The 23,938-nt window shown below is 35.5% G+C and overlaps 2 protein-coding genes and 1 pseudogene across 2 annotated transcripts; 1 reads left to right on the top strand and 2 right to left on the bottom strand.

Moving 5' to 3' along the window:
• The first annotated feature begins 12,992 nt into the window (after nt 1-12,992).
• On the top strand, nt 12,993-16,340 carry LOC107774512 (triacylglycerol lipase OBL1-like). The gene is made up of 5 exons (XM_016594064.2): nt 12,993-13,369; nt 13,801-13,994; nt 14,109-14,142; nt 14,858-15,471; nt 15,851-16,340. Exons 1-5 carry the CDS (start codon nt 13,063-13,065, stop codon nt 16,127-16,129), a joined length of 1,428 nt encoding a protein of 475 aa, XP_016449550.1. The 5' UTR covers nt 12,993-13,062; the 3' UTR covers nt 16,130-16,340.
• A 410-nt stretch (nt 16,341-16,750) lies between these two features.
• On the bottom strand, nt 16,751-22,442 carry LOC107774511 (uncharacterized). Its single transcript, XM_016594063.2, has 8 exons — nt 22,107-22,442; nt 21,523-21,631; nt 21,317-21,409; nt 20,513-21,199; nt 19,078-19,438; nt 18,355-18,436; nt 17,216-17,446; nt 16,751-17,098 (listed from the first exon to the last, which is right to left on the bottom strand). Exons 1-7 carry the CDS (start codon nt 22,299-22,301, stop codon nt 17,240-17,242), a joined length of 1,734 nt encoding a protein of 577 aa, XP_016449549.2. The 5' UTR covers nt 22,302-22,442; the 3' UTR covers nt 16,751-17,098; nt 17,216-17,239.
• On the bottom strand, nt 18,733-18,841 carry LOC142167628 (U6 spliceosomal RNA; annotated as a pseudogene).
• Nucleotides 22,443-23,938: the final 1,496 nt, after the last annotated feature.

Below are 23,938 nucleotides of genomic sequence, written 5' to 3'. Positions count from 1 at the left end.
ATTGAGCTGACATGACTCACACTCTAGAACTGACAAGTGAGATAAACCAGATACCATTTTCTGAAGTTTTGACAAACTGGATGTCCCAACCGTTTATGTAATAAATTTGGTGAATCAGTAACATGACAAGTTGTTGAAGGAAGTCAAGATGTGAGTCCATGTAATTTAGCAAGGATAAGGTAATAAAGTTCGTTTGATTCATGCTCGGTACCAATGATCTACCCCGTACTGTGTTCTTGTATAAAAACATGGTCATCAAGAAATAAAACAACGCATTTAAGTGATTTTGCTAAGCGACTAACAACTATGAGATTAAAAAGACTATTGGGAACATAAAGGACTGAATCTAAAGGTAAGGAAGGAAGTAGGCTTGCTTGACCTATTGCAGTTGTCATGGTTTGAGACCCATTGGCCATTGTGATTCTTGGAAGAGATTGAGAATACGAAATAGTAGTGAAAAGAGATTTGTTACTAGAAATATGATCTGATGCACCTGAATCAATGACCCAAGACTCAGAGGATGAAGATTGGGAGAAACAATTCACGCTATTACCTGTTTGAACAACAAAAGCTATCTCAGAAGATGTCTGCTTACATGTTTTGTACTGAAGGAACTCAATATAATCTGCTAAAGAAACCATCTGACTATTCAAAGCATCGGTTCCCATGTCGCTACAATTTGTAGTAGTAGGGTTAACTTGAAATAGTGAAAATAAGTAACTCTTGTGAGAAAACTGAAGAAATAGCTTGAAAAACACTGTTTACAGCATGAAAACAGAACACTGTTCTGCGCCGGAAAACACTGTTCACTCCGGAAACATTGTAGCTCACCGAAAATTGCAAAGTTGCCAGAATTTGTTGGGGATAGCACTGGTCGACTCGGAATTTCTGTGCGAGTAAGCTTTCCTGAAGGAAGATCGTCAGAATCTGATTGTAAGGAGTCTCACACGCTCGTGGTAATAATGGTCGAGAAACCCAGACTCCCTTATAACCCCTTTATAGTATCATGAACCGTTGGCGCATAGTTGATACCGAATGCGCAATTTCATACACGAGTGGATGCAAAAGAACATAAGATATATGTTTCAAGCTGAATAAATGCTGCACGATAAGGAATGAAAGAATTGAAAAATTTTTCTACTAGTTCTATAGCCTCTTGAAGATAAGTACAAACGTCTCCGTACCGATCTGCAAGACTCTACTAAACTAGTTCGTGACTCGTAGAACCTATGAACCTAGAGCTCTGATACCAACTTGTCACGATCCAAAATTTTACCACAGGCGTCGTGTTGGCACTTAGTCTCTAAGACTAGGTAAGCCGATTATAATAACAATTCAAGCTATTTTTTTGACATATAATTAAATACCAGTGTCAAAACCAACAACGGAAATATTCAAACAAACTCCCAAGACTGGTAATACTGAGTCACGAACTCTAACTGAATACATGAAATTATCTCGAGGGAAGAATATACAATACTGTTCGAATAAAAAATTAACAGTACAATAAAATGGAAAGACTCCAAGGGACTGCGACGACCAAGCAGTCCTACGTTGAATCCTTGCGATCATACTCTAATCTCTGTACTAATTCGATATCTCCAATACCTAGCTCTGTACAAAAATGTGCAGAAGTGTAGTATGAATACACCACAGTCGGTATCCAGTAAGTATCAAGACTAACCTTAGTGGAGTAGGACGAGGTACAGTCAAGATACTCACTAGTCAAATAACCTGTGCAATATAGCATACAAAAATAATAGAAAGCAAATAGCAGTGATAGCAACACCAATCAACTAGTGATTTAAACAGCAAGGTAGCAAGAACACCATAAATATTGCCCAAACGAATAATAAACATAAGTACATCCAATTAATTAAGTCCTTCAAAATATACATCTTCTATCTATAAGTTTTTCAAATAAAAATTTTTAGAATGTAATCCGTACAATTAAATATATCCCGAATATACTTCCTTCAAATAAATATCTTACGAATATAATTCTTTCAAATAAATATCTTTCAAATATAATTCTTTCAAGTAAATATATTTCGAATATAATTCTTTCAAATAAATACTTTTCGAATATAATTCTTTCAAGTAATGTCACCATGTGACACCTCATTTAACTTTTCTGGTGTGAGAAATATATTCAACATATCACATCAAATGGCACGGCAATACCTTCGTGCACTTGTCTCATTCTCACCCAATATATATATATATATATATATATATATATATATATATATATATATATATATATTGGGGGCAACATCCTTCGTGTATTTATCTCTTTCTCACCGAGCATACATATAACAGTACCAACTAGGTGGGAGAAATGCCAATAACAACAAAAGAAATAAAGTGGGAGGCACGCAGGAAGCAACAATGACTACAGGTCACATAGAAAATATAGGTGCATAATAACATTCCATGATAAAGGCATGAATGTATACACAACGAAAAGATATCACAATATAATGTGTGTCTCTTGTCCTCGCCTGCACGGAAACACCCTTCGTGCCATGAATATATGATAATATAAAAATAATGGCACGACATCACCCTTCGTGCTTTTACTGTCATCCTCACGTGATAATATAATTGAAAAGGCACGGCATCACCCTTCGTACTTTACACTCTCAAATGGCACGACATCACCCTTCATGCTTTACACTCTCAAATGGCATGGCATCACCCTTCGTGCTTTACACTCTCCCTCTGTCACGACCCACACGACATCACCCTTCGTACTTTACACTCTCAAATGGCATGGCATCACCCTTCGTGCTTTACAATCTTCCTTACCAAGCACATGTATATCATTAACAAGCAAGGTAGGAAGCATAAATAACATCAAGAAGAGTGTTTAGACGATAACACAATACAATAATTCATATCACAATTTGCCCAACGGCCACAACTAACTCCAAAGATACAATAAAAATTAATTAATTTCACAGCAAATAGTTCAAGGATCCACACAACGTATATAAAACCTCAAAAACAATAATAGAGATGGAAAAGTAACTCAACATAAGATAACATCTTCTTTAATCTAATTTTTTGATAAATATATAAACGCCTCTTTTTAAGCTTATTTAATTAATTATTTACAAATGAAAAAAAATCCATAATGAAATTAATTCCAAGAGATATAAAATCAATAAACACACGGAATTCACATAAAAATCCAAGTGGCAATCACCCCAAATTATCATATAAAATACAAACTCGACAAACAAGGAATGAGGGATGACAAATACATGATTTAATAAGTACCAATAATTTTTAATTTAATACATAAGGGCGTCTACGAATTTAACCGATATAATTTGCACATATAAACCAAGTATGTACTCGTCACCTCGCGTACATGGTTTTCAATTACATAATTTCCACATAAAACTCAATGCCTAAGGGGTAATTTCCCCCACTCAAGGTTACGCAAGATACTTACCTTTTTAAAGTTATGCCGATATTCTAAAATAGCCTTCTTGCTTGAATTGACCTCCGGACAGCTCAAATCTATCCAAATTAATTGTATAACTTCATTTAAATTCATTGGAAATAATTCCGGATAATAAAATGTCAACTTAAAATTTTGCATTAAAAAGTCAACCCAAAAGTCAACGCGGGGCTCGCCTCTCGGAACCTGACAGAATTTTTACGAAATTCGAACACCCATTCCGATACTAATTCAACCATACCAAATTTACCAAATTCTGATAATGAATCGACCTCCAAATCTTAAATTTTCGTTTTTGAAAGATTTTGCAAAAATCCCATTTTCTTCCAATTGATTCACTAATAAAAGATGAAAATACATGAAATATAATGAAAATCGAGTAGAAAATACTTACCCCAATTCATTTGGTGAAAATCCTATCAAAAATCACCCCAATCCGAGTTCCCTAGCTCCAAAAATATTGAAATGAGCTAAAAAACAAAACTGCTCAATAAAAACCCATTTCTCGTTACTAAAAGTCCATTTCCCATCACTAAAGGTCAGCACCAGAAAAATTTCATATTTTCTTTGGTTTTTCACATAAAAAATTTTCAGAAAAAGATACGGATTGCGCATGCAAATCGAGAAAGGCTGAATGGAGCTATTCGAGGTCTCGGAATACATCAATGAAGGTTAAAATTTAAAATGACCTATCGGGTCATCACACACACTCTCAGAGTACTCAATCTCTGTGTCTCGTATTCTCACTCAGCATACTCGACACTCAGCATACTCAGTCACTCAGTTTTGTACAGGGCAGATCCAGCCCAAACATAATGAGTCCAGGGCAGATCCAGCACAATGCAAATAACTAGGGCAGATCCAGCCCAAATGTAAATAAATGCTAGCATTGCGCCTACTGTAGATGTGCAGACTCCAAAGGGGCAGATACAGCCCAAGCGCTATAATAAGCCAAATTCTGGCATGAATCAATAAAGCTTGCTGCAACATGCAGCCCGATCCCATAAATATCACTCACAACAGGCCTTCGGCCTCACTCAGTCATCAACCTTTCCAGTCTCTTGAGCTCACAACACTCAAGATAAGCAGCCCAAATCAATGATATGAGATGTGACTATATACAATACAAAGACTGAGATATGATATGTAGTGATGAATGTGACTGAGTACATAACTGCAATTAAGCAAATAACTCAACAGCAAAGAACGACCACTGTAGGTCTCAATAGTACCAACATATAGCCTAAATATATTTTCTAGCATAAATCACAGCTCAAGTGCTCTAACTCATAGAGTACAGTAAAAATGTTCAGATAAGATAACTACACAGTTCTATGGAATCGACTAAATCATAATTCACACGGTGCACGCCCACACGCCCGTCACCTAGCATGCGCGTCACATCAACATCAATCACATAACTCGTAATTAGAAGTTTCATACCCTCAATACCAACTTTAGAAGTGTTACTTACCTCGAAAAAGCCAAATCCAATACCGAGCAAGGCAAACGATGCTCCAAAAATGTCATCTCGCGCGTATCGACCTCCGAACGGCTCGAAACTAGCTAAAAGCAACTCAAACACATCAAATGAATCCCAATGAAATAATTCCAAATGATAAAGGTCGAATCTTTAATCAAAAGTCCAAAGTCAACCAAAAAGTCAAACCCGAAACCGCACATCGGAACCTGACAAAACTCACAAAATCCGATAACTCATTCAATTACGAGTCCAACCATACTAGTTTCGCTCCAATCCGACTCCAAATCGATGTTCAAGACTCAAGAATTCGCTCTATGAAACTTTAGTGAAAACCCCCCCAACTTTCTCTTTTGAAATCATCAACCAAATGCTAAAAATGAAGATAAATTCATGAAATATTATCAAAAAAGGATAGAGAACACTTACCTCAATCCACATGATGAAAATTACTTCAAGAATCGCCTCAATCCGAGTTTCATAGCTCAAAATATGTAAAAATGGCTGAAACCCCCGAAATAGAGTACTTTATAATCACTGGACGAATCAATGAATCGCAATCGCGGAAATACCCTCTCAATCGGGAAAAAGAAAATGCACTGCCCCCTGAAAATACACTACGTGATCGCGAACAAACCTCAGCGATCGCGATAGACAACCAACACTGCCTCCCCGTATACCCTACGCGATCGCATAACTATCTATGCAAACGCGAAGAAGAAACAGCCTCTGCCCAGCTCAGTCTAGATCATTACGCGAACTCGCGCACCCTTAGCGAACGCGATGAAGACCAGCCCCCTCCCTATGCAAACACGTGCATACTCTCGCGAACACAGAGAGAAAATTTTCACAGTAGACCAAAACACCTTACGCGATCACGGCCAAGCCTTCGCGATCGCGAAGAACGCCAGAAGCAACAGGTAACAACAGAATCCAGCAAATGAAAACCATTCGAAATTATCCGAATTACGTCTGAAACTCACCCGTGCCATGCGGGACCCCGTTCGAATATATCAGCAAGTCCCATAATATAATACGGACCTACTCGAGGCCTCATATCATACATAATAACATCGAAGCGATGAATCGCACCTCAAATCAAAATTAATGAACTTTCAACTTTCAACTTCCAAAACTCGCGCCGAAACATATCAAATAAACCCTGAATGAACTCAAATTTTGCACACAAGTCCCAAATGACATATCAAAGCTATTCCAATTCCCGAAACCATAATCTGAATCTGATATCCTCAAAGTCAACTTCCGGTCAAACTTATGAACTTTCCAAACCTTCAAATTTTTAACTTTCGCCAATTAGTGCCGAATCCTTCTAAAAATATCCAAATACAAATTCGGGCATACACTCAAGTCCAAAATTATCATGCGGATCTAACTAAACCATCAAAACTCCAATCCGAGGTCAAACGCTAAAATGTCAAACTTGGTCAACTCTTCCAATTTAAAGCTTCAATCACGAAGTTCATTCTTCCAAATCGATTCTGAATAACCTGAAAATCAAAATCGAAGATTCACACAAGTCATAATACATCACGCGGAGATACTCGTGCTCTTAAACTACCGAACGAAGTGAAAATACTCAAAATGACTGGTCGGGTCGTTACAACATCAATGTCTAAAACATAATTTTATCATACATGTATCACAATTGTATCTGGTATATTACTACCCAAAGCAGAACCTGATACAATACTAATAAACTAATATATAATTATCATATATTTGTGATGCAAACTGTGAAATTGGTCTCAAACGCACAACTGCTCGTTATAATATACAATGAATATACAATTATCATACATCTGTAATACAATTCCTATAACAATTATGATACCAATACAATTATAATATAATCGCGATGTATTTCTAAAAAATTATGATACAATTATGATCTTCATCTTTTTCAAGTTTTAATCACAACTCTAAACTAAAAATCTAATATAACAGTGTATTATAATTGTATTAGTATTGTATCGAATATTATTTTGGGTATTGATGTATCATTTACAAGTCACATACAATTTTGATACAGTTGTGATACAATTCTGAAATAAAGCTAATACAATTATCATATAATTCAAATTTTTTACCTATCAGTGAATAAAGCAGATACAAATCGAAGTTCAAACCTGTAAGATTTTAGTGAAGAGATAGCAATTTGGGAAGATTTCTATTAAAAAAAAAGTCATATAAATCAAGAATGAAGAGAATGATAGAGTTAAACGAGTTATATGAGAAGAAGGATAAAAATAAAAAGAGAGATTTTGGGTGATTAGTAAGAAAGAGAGAGATTGGATTTGAAATCCTTTAGAAAAGGAAAAGAATTAGAAATGTAGGAGGGGTTATTGGAAATAGGGGGCGGCCGATATCGTGGATAGTAACTGATAATGGCTAAATTTAAGGCATCTTCAATTTTCTTTTTTTTCTTTTTTTTTTAATGATTTTGTACATAAATTATAAATATAGATATACAATGTAATAAAGAAGGAACCTAAATAAATGTGGTAAATAGGTTTTTATTATAGTATAGCTAAATAAATTTCCCTTTCGCATCGGATTCCCCAATCTTTTGATTAATAACCTGCACTCATGAATAGTATTAGACCACATAATGGAGTTCCCGGCCTCTCTACCTTCTCAAGGTAGGATAAGACTGCGTACACATACCCCTCTCAGGCTCTAATTGTATAATTATACTGTATTTATTATTATTGTTGTTGTTACTTAATGGAGTTCCCATTAATCAATTCAAAGGTTGTAGACCTCGATTTAAAGCTAATTTAAGGCGAATAATTCTGCATTAGTTATAATACATTACTATCCCTAATCATACCTTCTAGGCCCGCGTTACCTGTTATTCCAATTGAGGCACTGTCAGTATTTTGTTTGAAGTGACCTTTGGGTGAAGAGTGGATTGGTTGCTTTTGCCATACAATAGTTGACATGAAGTTGCATTTAGATAAGGCACAACACAATTCATTATCAATGTTTGCCTCATCAAATCATGTCAATCAATTAAAACAAGCACTTTTAGTGCAATATAGCGTCACCTCTTTGAGGTGCGACCCTTCCCCAAATCCTATATAAACATAAAATATTTTATGCACCGAACTACCTTTTACTTTTAGTGCATTACACATTGCACGGGCTGAATATCACAAGAGTTGAAGCACTTAATGTATAGTTCTCCCTTCATTTCATTTTATATGATAACATTTTAATTAATGGGCACAGACTTTAGAAAAGGAGGATAGGTTTTTAGCGCATACCAAAGTTTCCTTATAACTTGTTGTTATTAACATGACATGACATTTTTGTTGATATAAAAGTTTTGATCACTAAAAGTAAAAAGGAAGTTTAAAATTTAAAAATTCCAAATATATAAAAATAATATTCTCTTTTTAACAAAATAAAAAAGGAGTGTAAAAGGAGGTGTTAAATAAGAAGAGATAGGGAGCAGGACTCTTTGTGTTGGAGTAACTTTTCTTTGGTAAATAAAGTAGTTGTATGCAAAAGACGTTCGAATTACTTCATTTATCCCTAGTATCAAAAGTCAATTACAATATCTGCCAAATGTTACAAAAAGATTCAGTCGAAATTCCAAAAATTTGGCCGAGCGAAAAACAAATGAATATTAATCAAACACAAGATACATATCAAATATTAGTTTAAATAAACGAGATCCATGCAAAGAAAAAAGAATATGAACAAAATCAATGGAACCAAACCACGTGGAATAGACTGGCAAAAGAATAGTCAAAGAGAAACCACGAAATTAGGTGCATAAGACAGGCTGGATTACAATAATGTGTTTTCATTTGTCTTTTTCTACCAAATCTTCTTTGCCACAGATCCGAAAAATTATCCCAAACAAGATTGTGGAGATGAACAGCTATAGTCTGTGCCATGTTAGATCTGGATATGGTTAATCAAACTTATAATCATACACAAAAGCTACTTAAAGTGCATTTGATATTATGGAAGTAATTCTTTATAGAAACTATTTTCTTGAAAACATTTTACTATTTAATTGGTAAGTGGAAAATATTTTCTGAAGAAAGTATATATATCTAAGATTAATAAGTAAATCAATAGTATTTTAATAACAAATTTTGAGTACTACACATTAATGATAATGTTTAAGAGTTAGTTGGAGGAAGTAACATGAAGTTAAAAATTAAGGATCCGTGTCACGACCCTAAATTTCCTCCGTAGGAGGTCGTGATGGTACCTAGTCTCTAAGACTAGGTAAGTCTATCAATGCGGAATAATCATAAATATCTGAAATAAATAAACTACAATTCAAATAATTACAACTCCCAAAATCCGGTAGAAATAAGTCACAAGCTTCTAAAAATTTATTCTTAATGTCTCTATGTATCAAGGTCTAAAGAAAAATAAGAAAGCAACATAAAAATGATAGAAGGGGACTTCGGAATCTGCGGACGCTGGCAGATATACCTCGAAATCTCCGTGCGCAGGTAACTCACTGACGTCTAGACTGGTAAGATGTACCTAGATCTGCACAAAAAAAGATGTGCAGAAGCGTAGTATGAGTACACCACAGCAGTACCCAGTAAGTGCCAAGCATAACCTTGGTAGAGTAGTGACAAGGTCAGATCAGGCCCTACTGGAGAATAGATAATGACATGGAAAAATGTTTAAATAATTTAATAAGATAAAATGATAATGGAATTGAATCAAGTAGTATGTCACATTTAATTACACCAAATAATGACAAATAAATACCTCGTGGAAATAAAACAGAATTTCTTTTCAACTTTAAGAAAAATCACAATAAAAATCAAAGGCAACTACGACCATAAATCAATATCAACAAGGGCACTACCGAGGTACCGCCTCGTAGTCCCAAATCATAATTTAATTCACAATATCTCATTTTCTTATCTCATCGCGGGAGCCTTCACAATTTATTTTAAAGAAAATATTTTTTCCGAAATAGCATCCCACGTTTTAGCCATCCTTATCACATCGCATGACTTCTAGTAGATTTCCCTACTAGCCACGCGTATCAAGCCACCCTTATCTCACCGCATGCATTTCAATATCCAAACCTTATACCACCGCATGCGTATCAATATCACAATATATCATAATTTGCACCTCAAGTGCTCAAATAATTTAACGTGCCAACATAATTCAACAACAATATTTTCCAAAATAAAGAGTTCACGGCTCATGCCAAAATAAGTCATCAATAATATTTTTTCACAATAAAGAGCTCACGACTCCATCACAATGAGTACAAAAATCTTATACAAATATTCAGGAATAAATAATTCAGTAAAATAATATTTTAAAATCTTTAATACGTTGCTTCAATACCAAATTTTAAATGTCAAATATTTCATATTAATAATATTTAAATTTAAGAAAATCAATTTCAAATAATGCACAGAATAAAAGGAACCAAGTTTCAACTAAACAAGTAAAACAATTAGCAGGAAAAGGTCAACCAAATTTAAAGTATACAAATCAAATCCATGATGGAGAATATAACAAGATTTAATAATTTAATTAATATGCAACAATGATCTTCATAATTTGAACACATAATCCTTCACATTTAGTCTGTGTACACACTCGTCACCTCGTGTACATGACTTTCATCACATTACAATTAATACCAATCTTAGGGGAATTTCCTCCTCACAAGGTTAGACAAGTCACTTACCTCGACTCGCTCCAATTTAACCAAGTAGTATATTTTTTCCTCGCTTTTCTGATTCTAGTCGACTCGTATCTAGTCATAATTAATTCAATACAGTCAACAAAAATTATAGAATTAATTCTATAAGAAAATACTATATTTTTCAATAAAAATCCGAAATTAACTCAAAAATGGCACGTCTCGGAATCTGGCAAAAGTTACGAAATATGAACGCCCATTCAATCGCGAGTCAAACCATACCAAAATGACTAAATTCCAATAACAATTCGACCCTCAAATCCTCAAATCTATCCATAGGGGTTTTTCAAAATTTTCCAACTTAAATCACCAATTAAATGTTAAAATAGTGATGGATTCGGGTAATCTAATCAAGATTGAGTTAAGAACACTTACTCCGATGTTTTCTCTGAAATCTCCCAAAAATCGCCTCAATCCGAGCTCCAAATCGTTAAAATTAAAAAATGGGACGAAGTCCCATTTCTGAACTTAAACATTCTATCAAGTGGTTTCTTCTTCGCGAATGCGACCCTTGTCTCGCATTCGCGAAGCACAAAAATGTGCTGCCCAACTTTTCTCTTCGCGAAAGCGACCAACGCTTCGCGAACGCGAAGCTTTGCAAACTCATACCTTCGCGAACGCGTCCCTTATCTCGCGAACGCGTCAAATAAAAGATTGAGGTTCCCAGCTGCCTCGCTCTCCTTCGCGAACGTGACGCCACTCACGCGTTCGCGATGCACACACTCCCATACCCGTCGCATTTGCTTCCTCTCCTCGGCGAACACGTAGAACAAAAATTCACCAGCCCAGAACACTCTCCGCAAACGCGAGGATCCTCTCGCGAACGCAAAAGAAGAAACTAGAAAAATTGCAGCACCAGATATCAGCCATCTCACCAAGGCCAAAAATGATCCGTTAACCATCCGGAACATGCCCGAGTTCCTCGGGACCTCAACCAAATATACCAACAAGTCCTAATACATCATACAAACTTAATCGAGTCTTCAAATCACATCCAACAACGCTAAAAACACGAATCACACATAGATTCAAGCCTAATAAATTTTGAAACTTCCAATTTCTACGATTGACTTCGGAACCTATCAAATCACGTCTGATTTACCTCGAATTTTGCACACGAGTCATAAATAACATAACAGAGGTACTCAAATTTTCAGAATCGGATTTCGATCCCGATATCAAAAAGTCAACCCCTCGGTCAAACTTCCCAAAAATTTAACTTTTGGCATTTCAAGCCTAATTCCACTATAAACTTTCAAATAAAATTTCGATCACGCTCCTAAGTCCAAAATTACCATACGGAGTTGTTGGAATCATCAAAATTCTATTACGGGGTCGTTTGCACATAAATCGACATTCGGTCACTATTTGAACTTAAACTTTTAATTTTTCATCAAAATTCCATATCTCGGACTAGGGACCTCGGAATTTAATTCCGGACATACGCCCAAGTCCCAATTCACGATACGGACGTACCGAAACTGTCAAAATACTGGTCCGAGTCCGTTTGCTAAAAATGTTGACCAAGGTCAATTCAGTTGAGTTTTAAAGCTCTAATTCACATTTTAATTCATTTTTCGCATAAAAACTTTCCGAAAAATTTTACGGACTGCGCACGCAAGTCGATTAATGATAAATAGTACTTTTCAAGGTCTTAGAACACAGAATTAATTATTAAATTTAAAGATGACATTTTGGGTCATCACAACCCGTTTGTCCATAAAACAAATTATATTTTTTTTTCAAAATGTGCTTGTCTATGAAATTTTGCAAGTTTTTTGAAATTTTCAGAAAAAAAAATTTCCCACTAACAAAACTACAACACTTTTTCAAGTGAAATGCGTGTCCAAACATAATTTCAAATTTCAAAAACCATTTTTCAACTTAACTCCAAATATTACTATTTCAAAAATTATAATTTTTATGTCCAAACACCTGCTAAGATAACTATAAGGAAAAAGGCTTTGTCCATATGATGGAAATATTTTCCTTAGAGAACATTTTCTAGTAACCAAGTACAAAATAATGACTTTCTCAGGAAAAATATTTTCCTAAAAATGATCCAAACACACTTTAAAAAACAACAAACTGACCAAGAACGAGGAAAGCGGGGTACTTGAGATATGCTTATGACATAAAATATTTGACAACTCACATAATCTTATTTTTTATTATTAAACAAATATATGGGTACTTATTTTTTTACTTGTTATAAAATAAAATATGATCACTTATTGAATCAGCATTAGTTTACTAATTGACCGCCTTTGTAAGCCGTGTTTATTAATAAATAAATGTGTCATGTCCAGTGTGACCTTACTATATATGAATAAAGACTTCGGACGTTGTGAACAAATATAATCTGAAACTATTCATATATCAATGGCTTGCAACAAAGAATTCTGTAAAGATTATATAGAGTTGAAACCAGAAGAAGCTAGTTTTTGTGATTTTTTTCGTATATTCTGTTCATGTGAATTAGAGAAAAGGAACTTTTTTGATGCACCAGGAACAGACAGGATCAAAGGTTTTCGCCGTCGATGGATTATTTTTGCCTCTGTCGCTATGCAGAAATTTTTAATTTGTTTCAGAAAACCAATGAACAATTTAGGTTCTAAAATAGAGCTTTGGTCAAATTATCCTTCTTGCAATGGTGGTCTTCTCCAGCTTTTCATCAACATAATTCAAGGTTCGATCCATTTACAATTTTTCTTCTAAATTTTAATATTTCTTTCACTAATTGAATCTGTTTAAATTTGTAAGCTCTTAGTCTATGTCTTGAATATATACTATAGCAGTAAATTAATTAATAAAGAAATTGGCATACTTCATTCATGGAAGAGATAATTATGCGTTTTCATGATTCTATGGTTGGAAAATATATAACTACTCTTTGGCTTGCTACAAAAATCTGTATATTAGATATTGGGAAAAGTTGTCTTAAATTACTTACAGCTTTGAGGCGGCTTCTAAATTTGGTATACAAATTATGTGTACGTGTGTGTAAAAGAAAAGGGTACAGAGATATATAAAGAAAGAAAAGAAGAAAGAAGAAAATGATGAACATGTTAGTAAACATAATGGAAAATTGAGTAATATATTAACTGTGAGATATTACAGGAAAAACGGAGAAACCAGACATGAAATCGGAGAAGTTCACGTCGATAATCGGAAAAATTGATTGGAGGTTAGACTTAGACAAGACCATAAATATGGGGGACAGCCGGTATGTTCCATCACTGTCAGTTATGGCTGCTAAATTGTCTTATGAAAATGAAGCCTTCAGCAGGAAAGTGATCACAGATAATTGGAAGGTATTATTATTTAAAGCAGAATCAAGCTTTATACAATTTACTAATGACCTTTTAGAATATTCATAATTTCGAAAGATTAATGTAATAGTATATATTTTTTATTTTCTTCTGCAGATGGATTTCATAAAATTGTACAACTTTTGGAATGGTAAGTTCAGTCCACTCTCTTTTTAACCAGATGTTGCTGAGATCTTTTTATTCTTATTGTGTGTCAATTTGAATGTTATTTCCTGTCCTCTAGTCCGTGACAAAATACTAGTATCCAATTTTCTATTGAGAGAAACTTACAAAAGATATTATGAAGATTTACAAGGAGCCAGATCTTGCCTTCTGAAGTAGAGTTTTTATTTTTTTTGAATGAGAGTCTAGGAGCAAGGGTAAATTTATTTCCATGTTACCTATAGGTGATGGATTCGAACCGTGAAAGCCAACGGTGGATACACCTTGCGGTGAGCGATGTCACATGACACCTGCTTCGTCACAATTTATATATATATTGTGTATAAAAAAATGACACCGCTTTTCATTACAGTAATTTATTAATTCATTCATTTTTTAAAATTTTGACACCGCTTAACAAGAATCCTGCAAATGCCCTTGGTGGAAGCAGCCACTAATGCTTGTATTAGAGTGAGATGTCTACATTATTACCCCTTGGGTTACGGCCCTTCTGACTTCTCCGGAGCCAGCGTGCACACGGAATGCTTTGTGCACCGGACTACTTTTTTTTTCCATTCATAAATATCATCCGTCTAGTTTTAGTCCTTTTACTATATCAGTTATCAAAAGTTAACCTTCAAATATTAATTCGCATTATTGTTTGGTTACTTAACGAAATCATTCTATTTCCTTTGTATTTACAGCTTACCAGGAAAATTACTCCACACAAGCCATTATGTTCCAAGACAAAATTGAAGATTCAAATCTAGTCGTGGTCGCATTTAGAGGTACAATCCCATATGATGCAGACGACTGGATCACAGATGTGGACCTTTCTTGGTACGAGCTTGAAGGTGTGGGTAAACTACATGCTGGGTTCATGAAAGCATTGGGCTTGCAAAAGAACACAGGCTGGCCCAAGGAAATAGATGAAAGCCCATACCAAAAACTATTCGCATATTATGAAATCAGAAAAGAACTTAAAAGGATACTGACCAAAAATGAGAAGGCAAAGTTTATATTGACAGGACATAGTTTAGGAGGGGCATTAGCAATTTTATTTGCAGCCATATTGAGTTTACATGAAGAGGAATGGTTATTGGATAAATTGGAAGGAGTATACACATTCGGACAACCTAGAGTTGGGGATGTACAATTTGGGAACTTTATGAAGGACAAGTTCAACAAGTACGATGTCAAGTATTATAGGCATGTTTATTCCAATGACATGGTCCCTAGGTTGCCATTTGATGACACAGCCCTCTTCTTCAGACATTTTGGATCATGTGTCTACCACAACAGCTTCTACCAGGGCTGGGTAAAGTTTAACATACTTTTGGATCACTTTCTTTTTGTTTTTGTTTTCATAACGGTGGTGTGTAGGTCAACTTGCGCGTACCTTAACTATTCCGCCTGACACCTGCAATCTCCCATCAGCAAACTGTTTCAAGTAACGTTACCTCCCAAGGCTAAGGCAAATGGGAAGAAATTGCCTAGCTTATCTTGTCTTTATTGAAATTTAAACACTAGTCTCCCATGGTTTACATTATGCTTAATTGACCACTAGACCACACCCTAGATTTGGTTCACACCTCATTGCCGTGAATTCAATGTGTCTGCATGTTTTTCAAAAGTCTGATTAATTATTTACCTCGAGTATCAAGTGCAACAGCTCTATTTTTATTGTTATAATGCAGGTGATGGAGGAGGAACCAAACAAGAACTACTTCTCACTGCTATGGTTTTTTCCAATGGTTCTAATTGCAGCATATGAGGTTATTAGGGGGTTCATACTCCCTTGGAGAAAAGGCAGGGAATATAGAGAGGACTGGTTCCAGACAATGTTTAGGATGGTAGGATTGGTGATTCCAGGATTATCAGCTCATACAACTATAGATTATGTTAATCTAACCCGATTGGGATCAGTTCTTCATCTTCCACAACCGGTTCATCAAGACAATCCTAAACACGATTGATTTTCAAGATTCAGTCATTTTAAAGCAGGGAACGAAAGCTTGAATATTTTTATTTTATTTTATTATTGATATTTTTATTTTATATAATATTAGCTTGAGATGAGTTTATATTAAGGATTCATATATAGTCATCCACAACTTGTTTGGGACTAAAGCATAGTAGTAAAATCAAGTCAAATTGATATATAACTTAACTCATGGATCAAGCCTGTAGATGATGCTCCTTAGAGGTTTCAGATTTTTCATCCAATTATCATGCCATATGTTAATATCTAACCCTATTCCCACTGCCCACTTAAGACCATGTAAGCAGTTCGATTTCTGTTTCATGTTGCAAATGGCCACACAAGCTTTTGGAATAGTAACATTAATCTAGTCCTCCACAGAACCCCATGTAGAGATTCTTTGAGTTCTATCAAGTTCTTTGGTGATATAAGTAGGAATAACATTACTTTGCATAGCGTTGTCAGGAATTGAAGTAAGGCTGGATTTGCAAGAGTGGTTCTACCGTCTAGGTTAAGGACTTTACTTTTCCAACTCTTAAGCTTGTTGTTGCATTATAAAGTAACGCTTTGTCATTCGGGTGCCAAATGCACAAAGCAAAAATAAAAAATAAAAAAATAAAAAAAACTCGTGGATTATTGGTAAATTCATTACATACAGATCGAATCAAAGAAGATGTTTTTAGAATCTTACAGAGTAACGAGAATTTTGTTGAAGATGGAGGTGCTCGAAGTAGAAAGAAAAATAAGCCTTGTGACTGGAGCACCAAGTTGGAACTTCGACTTGCATTAATGTACACTACTACTATTCCATGGACAATGGAAACCTTTCATTCTGTTCATGCCTCTGCCCGTTTAATGAATTCAGTAGGCAGATATTATTGATTTCCAGAAAGCACGTCTTGACAAATTCCATTTCCAGATCACTGCCGCTTATTACAAGATTATACATGATCTGACTCATTCACTACCAAAATGCCGAAAAGTACATCAGGAAAGAAGGATCTAATCATTTAATACCAGATTTAATCTGTGCAAGGAAATCTAAAATCTAATACACCTCGATGTAAAGGTAGGAGAATACCTGATATAGACGCTCGTTGAAACATCAAAATGCATGGCATGTAAAACAGCCACTCAGAGATCCTATTTGGCGAGTCCTACGGAAAGATAAGGCCTTGCTGGAGGATCTTGCCACTTCATGTGATTGGTTGGCTAACATTGAGCTTCTCATTTCTTGGGCCTTTCTCTGTGCTGATCTAAGTTTGTTCATAATTTTATCCATGGATGACGATCTCTTTTTCTCAAGTTTCATCTGCATTATACTTGTAGAGTTAGCGTGTCTTCAACTGCAAACAGGAAACACTTTCATTTCTATTGGTGCAAATGCAAGTTCTATTCATTCTTCTGTCCTCTATAGAATTGTGAAATATGAACAATTAAATCTTTCCCCCTTATCACATGGATTAAGAAAACAACAAACAGATAGTAGCATCCACTAATGAGAGAACATGTATCTTAATGATAGTGTAACAATCCAATTCAAAATTTCAAAGAAGTACAAGATAAGGGAGCTATTCATTCCACCTATTTTCCTTCATAGACAATTTAAGCTTATGATGTAGACAGGGGAGAGAAGAAATCACCCAGAAGTTAGGAGGTTCATGAACATCAAACAATTAACTTATGTAACAGTTGAATGACTCTACATCCTAATCCCCTGTATCAACAACAAAACCTTTATTTACTATACAAGCCTTGTTCTCTGGGCCAGAGTCCAGACATCTCGGCAGAGGATATTTGACTTTCGAGATAAACCGAAATCTCAGAAGTACTGGTGGAAGTTGCAGGATGGTTACCACTTCAACATTAGCTGTCTTTTCCAATACAGAACTACTAACCTAGACCGTGAAATAGGTAGAATAGAAGTCATAGTTGATAAAGACGCTTTTCATTAATTGATAAAATAGCATGCTATTACATATACCTTATGTAGACATATGAGTGTTGCTTATTTATCACACTTTATAGTATACCCATTTTGTCCATATTCAAGTTTTGCTACCTCTAGATTCTAGACTAACAAAGAGTAGATATGTTTGCATTCATGCGCAATACACTCAATTGAATCCATATAATGATGAATCAAATGAGTTTATGGGCAACAGAAAGAAACTTTAGAAACTAAAAAGTTCATGAAAGAGGTATGTATGAAAAACCGACCTCTAATTTCCTCATTGCTGCCTCTGCTTTTGCCTTTTGCAAGTTCTCCCATGCAGTGATTCTCGCTTCTTCCCTGTTAATCCTGATATTTCGGAAGAGAATAGAGAGAATTAATAGCATGAATTGAAAAACAAATGCACTTTGATGCTTGGAGAAAGAAATGTTAAGGAGCATGAATGTGGTCTGTCCTTTCTAAAACAGTACAGCTTCTTGAGAATTTTTTTTGGGAGCGAAATCAACTTGAGATCAGATATGGCTAAGGCAATGTACAAAGTAAACCAATACTTTTGAAATACAATGCTAATGAACAAAACACAAGGAAGGCAACTAATTGTCAGCTGGATGTTTTCAGATAAATCTTTCTTCCAGATGTGCTTTTAAAGATTCATAAAATTCATGGGAAGCCCTTAGGGGCCTTGCGTAGGGGCCTTGATAATCTTCTGTATATCATTCCATTTTTATCAGATTCCAGATGAATAGATCTGGTACAATACAGATCTACAACCTTAAATTCTAATAATATACAGTTTAGAAGGAACTTCAAAGTCTTCCCTTCCCTTGTGTTTGCATCTTTTACGAAAGATTTATCAGCTTTTCTCTTTCTATACAGTATACTCTATTTGTAATATATCCATCACCTCAGACTTCCATCTAACTACTTTCCCCTGACAGGGATTCAAAGTAATTTACTTACAAGCTAACAAATAAAATAGCTTCACTTACTTTGAAATACTTTTCGATGTGTCTGAAACATCCCAGGCTGAAGACCGGATTTCTACAGCCTTCCTTTTCCAGTCATCACTTTCCATGCTCCTACCCGGAATTCGAGCTTTCTGTTTCTTTGACCACCTGGTCACTGTAACCCGCTCATCAATGGGAACATCTCTCATTTCTGCTTTAGAAGAAGGGATACTCTGGAATTCTACAAGTGGTAGAATAGATGGAGTTGAAGGGGAGAAGGATGACTGTCTTATTGGAGATGAGGAAGGGCTTGCCTCGGGACTCATTTGAGTGGCCATATCCCTCCTTGAGATAACTCGTGACACACCATTTGCTGCATCTTGAATATCATCTCCACTCTCATCTATAGATTAGATTTAGAGACAGTTAAATGCAATAGGAAGGCACAGCCCTCATTTCTTCACATATTACACAACCCATAGTCATGAGGATTAAAAGGGCAGATAAGATGGATTTAAAAGTATGTCTATTTATCCCATGTAAGGGAAAACTCCATATTGAAAATAGGCAAAAATAAACACCAGTGACAAATAGAGTAATTGCACGTCCAAAACGAAAAGATCATTCAAAACAACAATCACCATCCATGGCAATTGGTTATGCAACATCTTTTACAGTTCATAGTTGTCTCCTATGGGATTCATAGGCAAAAGCCTATGGCCAGTGTGATTGTGTTACAAGTCTTTACCACATATCAGAGCAGGTGCTTCCTGGTACAGATTTACATCTAGGAAGTTGAGTTGAGCTTGAAGATATATCAGATTAGTAATAAATTTAACAAATAACAGAAAATCAACTTTTGTTTCTTTCCTTCTGGTTATTTTTTCTGCCAGTGCATTCCATTGACATAAATAGGTACACTTTCAGTAACGTCCTATCTCCAGCCAAAAAGGATGGGTTCCTTTCAACTTTGACTCTTGAAAACATGGAAATACCGGACCTTCTAGGTTAACCAATTTGATAGAGCCCTCAGAAATAAGCTGCATTCAGTCAAAGGCGGATCTATGATTTTAAATCTACGGGTTCAATATTTAAAGTTTTTAGCATTGAACCCATTGTAATTTTTAAAGTTATGGGTTCATATTGCTATATATTGCAATGTTAATGAATTTTTACACATAAATTTATCCATGCCAAATGTATTGTGTTCAGTTGAACCCGGTACCCTCTGCATCCAGTAATGGAAATATGGATCTCCATCTTCCATAGAAAAAATCAAGTATTGCAATCAATTAATCAGTGAGTTCTATTTGTATTTTTCTTGCAAAATTTCCTCTCTTCTAGGTATTAACGTCTAAAATTATGCTACATTTCACTTGATTTAAAGAGACACATATGATTCTGCAACGCAAATCAATGGCAACTTCTTGATTAGATTAAGCAACCAACCAATTAACTGGAAAGGCTAAATCAGTACCTTGGGAAACTGGCAAGGTCGATAAACTGACTAGCTCAGAGCATCCGTGTATGCTAACTGACCTTGCCATGCATGGCTCTGTGAGTGCATGGAAGTTTCCACTGCCCATGCTGCCTCCACATCGAATTGACAAACCATCAGTTGCCATCACTCCAGTTGAAAAAGGGGAATTGGCTAACAGATTCCCACCATTTCCTCCCTTAAAAACTGGCGGTGCTGGAGAATACATTGAATAGTAAGTTAGACCAGGAGGACCAAGAGGCCCGCTTTTGGATTTAGGCCGCCTCTGAGACTGCTGCAATGAAGTTCTCACAGAACTATCTCCTGAGACCGGGCTAAAAATCCACCTCTCTGCATCTTCCCATTTGGAAGGTAATGTCCTTCCATTATTGTAAGGCAGCAATGCAGTATTAAGCTGCTTCCGATTAGCTGCCGAATGCAATGGCACACGCTCTGAACTCCAGCCTTTCTGAACCCCAACACTGGAATGGCGATAATTAGGCGTTCTAGGACTTGGAAATGAACCAGCTCGGCTCGTTGTAACAGGGGTTCTCTTCATGACTCCAAAACGCGGAGATGAAGAGTGGCTGGTGTTAATCATAGCATTGTTTAGATCTAGTGAAGCAGGTCTTCGCCTATCTGGTTTCTTCAGCAGAAATTCCGACCTAAACCTCCGGTCTTGACATTCTATTCAAACAAATTTTCCAAACGAAAGTCCGACAAAAGAAAAGGAAAAAGAAAATTTGAGTTACCCAAAATGTGAAGTGAATTGCTTTGTGCTTTGAAAAGCTTTAGTGTCAGTACCTTTAAGAGCTTGAGAAAAAGAGTTTCTTGCAGAATCTAAAGACAGATTTTCATCCTCCGTCTCAACCTCGCTGTTCTTCTCTAACTTTTGAACTGGAAAACATTAAATGAATGACTATTACAGAAATGTTGAAGAATCTAGTCTAGCTTAAGAGGCTTTCGTAGGAAGCCAGCTGATAGAGCGGGAAAAAGCGTCAAAATAGTACCTTTTGCTTTTTCTTTTCTGCCAAGGTGACTATTTTTGTGTACAATGACTTTGTTTGGATCTGTAACTGTACTACCCAAAGCTTCACGGCATTCATGCCCTGCCAAATGCTGTTTCAAATCAAAACATTTCAGAGTTTTCGAAATAGACAACAAACTCCAAAAAGTAGACTTAGTAACACTATACCACCAATTTCCATACCCAAAAATAAATCTACGCTAATGCTTGTTAATTTTTCCTTCTTTTTTTTTCAGTACAGAAATTTTTGTTCTTTTTCCTTGAAGCAATTACTCTCAAATAAAATGTCAACATCATTAGTATATATATAAACATAATATTTTCATGATAAAAATTTGTAAGATGATGTTCGATGAGATCTAAATAGACGATTTACTAGTTTTCTCCACTAATATTATAGCTATGGAGTATGTACTAAGCTTGCTGAAGCTTAAATTTGTCAGTCGCGTTCACATTGCATCAAACAGAGGTTGCAGAAAAAACACGTGAATACTGAGAATCCAAACAGTAAAAACTGTGAGAACAAAAAAAAGGAAAGAAATGCAAGGAAAACGGAGGTGAAAGTACTTGAGAAACATCGGAAACGGAGGAATCCTGATCGTGAGCATCGGAAGCAAAGGAGCACCGGTCAACGCTGCCGGAAGCAGAGGAGAAGAGGCTGAAGTTTGAATCGCCGGTGAAAATAACAGAGTCCGGACTAACATCACGAGCACTTCTAAATCTTATTCCCGATCTAAGCTCCTGAAACCCTAGCTCCGGCATTGTCAATTGCTTTCACAGCTTCACTTCTCTGTCATTTCACTAGAATCTCCGTCACCGTCTCCGTCTCCGTCGGAGCAAACAGGTAGTCAGCGGGGGTAAGAGAGAGATACTTCACATTTAGTTACGTGGAACTGGAAACGGCCGAGGGTCTATCGGAAACATCATTTCTGTCTTCATAAGCAGAGGCGGATCCCGGATTTAAATTTTGTGGGTTTAACTTTTAAGAGTTTTAATATTGAACCCATTATATTTTTAAAGTTATGAGTTCATATCTACTATTGTTACAATTTTAATAAATTTTTACTCCGCGTCGAAAGTTATGGGTTCAGTTGAACCCGCTAGTAAGACATTGCATCCGCCCCTGTTCATAAGGTGGGGGTAAGGTCCGCGTACGTTAATTTATGTGAACTCATTAGACTGAATACAGAATTTAAAAAAATAGAGAAGACTTTTAAATATATGGTATAAAATAAAGCACATATATTTTATGTAGCTATAAATTATTGTATTAAGGTAAATTATTTTCGGAAAAAAAATCACGTAAGGAAATATACGAATGAAATATTAAAGATATATTTTATTATTATTTTTTTTTTTAGACTAAAAAGGAAATATATTCGTATAAATTGAAACGGATGTAATATTAAAGATGGTTACTGTTATATTATTACTGCTATAGATTGTAATGGCGTGTTGGTGACGAGTTTAGCAAAGATGATGATGTATGTAAATTGTAACAAAGGAATCTTCACAGAAAGGACAAAAGGTTTTTTTTAATTGAAGAGAGGATAGTGAGTTAATGATTATGTTATGTTTGGATTCCCACAATTAAGAGTGGGATTCGCTTCTTTCTATGCCCGCGGCCTTTGACTACTGTATTAAAATTTGACTGGGAAATCTCAAGTGATTTAAAAAAATTGACATCCATTACATTTATAATTTTACTGTGTATAATAAACGTAAGTTAGTAGTTAAAAAATTTAACGCAAATGACATGCTTAACTCGCTGTTGAGATTATGAAAACACGAAAAAGATCTTTGTGTTCCTTTAACTCGTAAAAAACTTGTCTTATTTGGTGTTTACATTTTGGTATAAATATTCAGTGGAAATAAGTATAATTACCGACTTAACTTCCCTTTAAAGTACAATTAAAAGTTAATTTGTTCATAATGATAGAAACTTGTCCGCTTTTGCTTTTTGTAAGATCCAAGCATAAACAAAACAATCTTTTTCCTTTTCCATCCTTTTTAGGAGGCGGGGTTATTGACTCTCGTAACGAACTACTACTAATTAACATGAATTAAGGAGATATCAATGCCAACAATAGCAATTATTAATTAAACAGCTTTAACATATCCCAAGAATTTAATGTCTAGCTCAGAACTTTTTTTTATGAAAGAAAACAAAAAAGCATAATGTTATTGAGTCAGGCTTGCAGGAACATCAATGTTGTTGTAGTAGTAGGTTGTAACATTGAATTATGGGTGAGTTCCGACCAGCTAGCCAAGAATGCAAAAAACCACACCGTAATTTATGATCCCCTGTTCAGGTTAATTTCTACTACGTACTGCTGCACCTGTGATTCTCAGCATTATTTGCTTTTGTTGAATCGAAGATTAGGATAGAAAATAATTAG

The sequence above is a fragment of the Nicotiana tabacum genome, chromosome 12 (assembly GCF_000715075.1).
Source record: "Nicotiana tabacum cultivar K326 chromosome 12, ASM71507v2, whole genome shotgun sequence".
In the NCBI taxonomy this organism is placed as follows: Eukaryota; Viridiplantae; Streptophyta; class Magnoliopsida; order Solanales; family Solanaceae; genus Nicotiana; species Nicotiana tabacum.
This window is presented reverse-complemented; position numbering and strand designations above follow the sequence as displayed.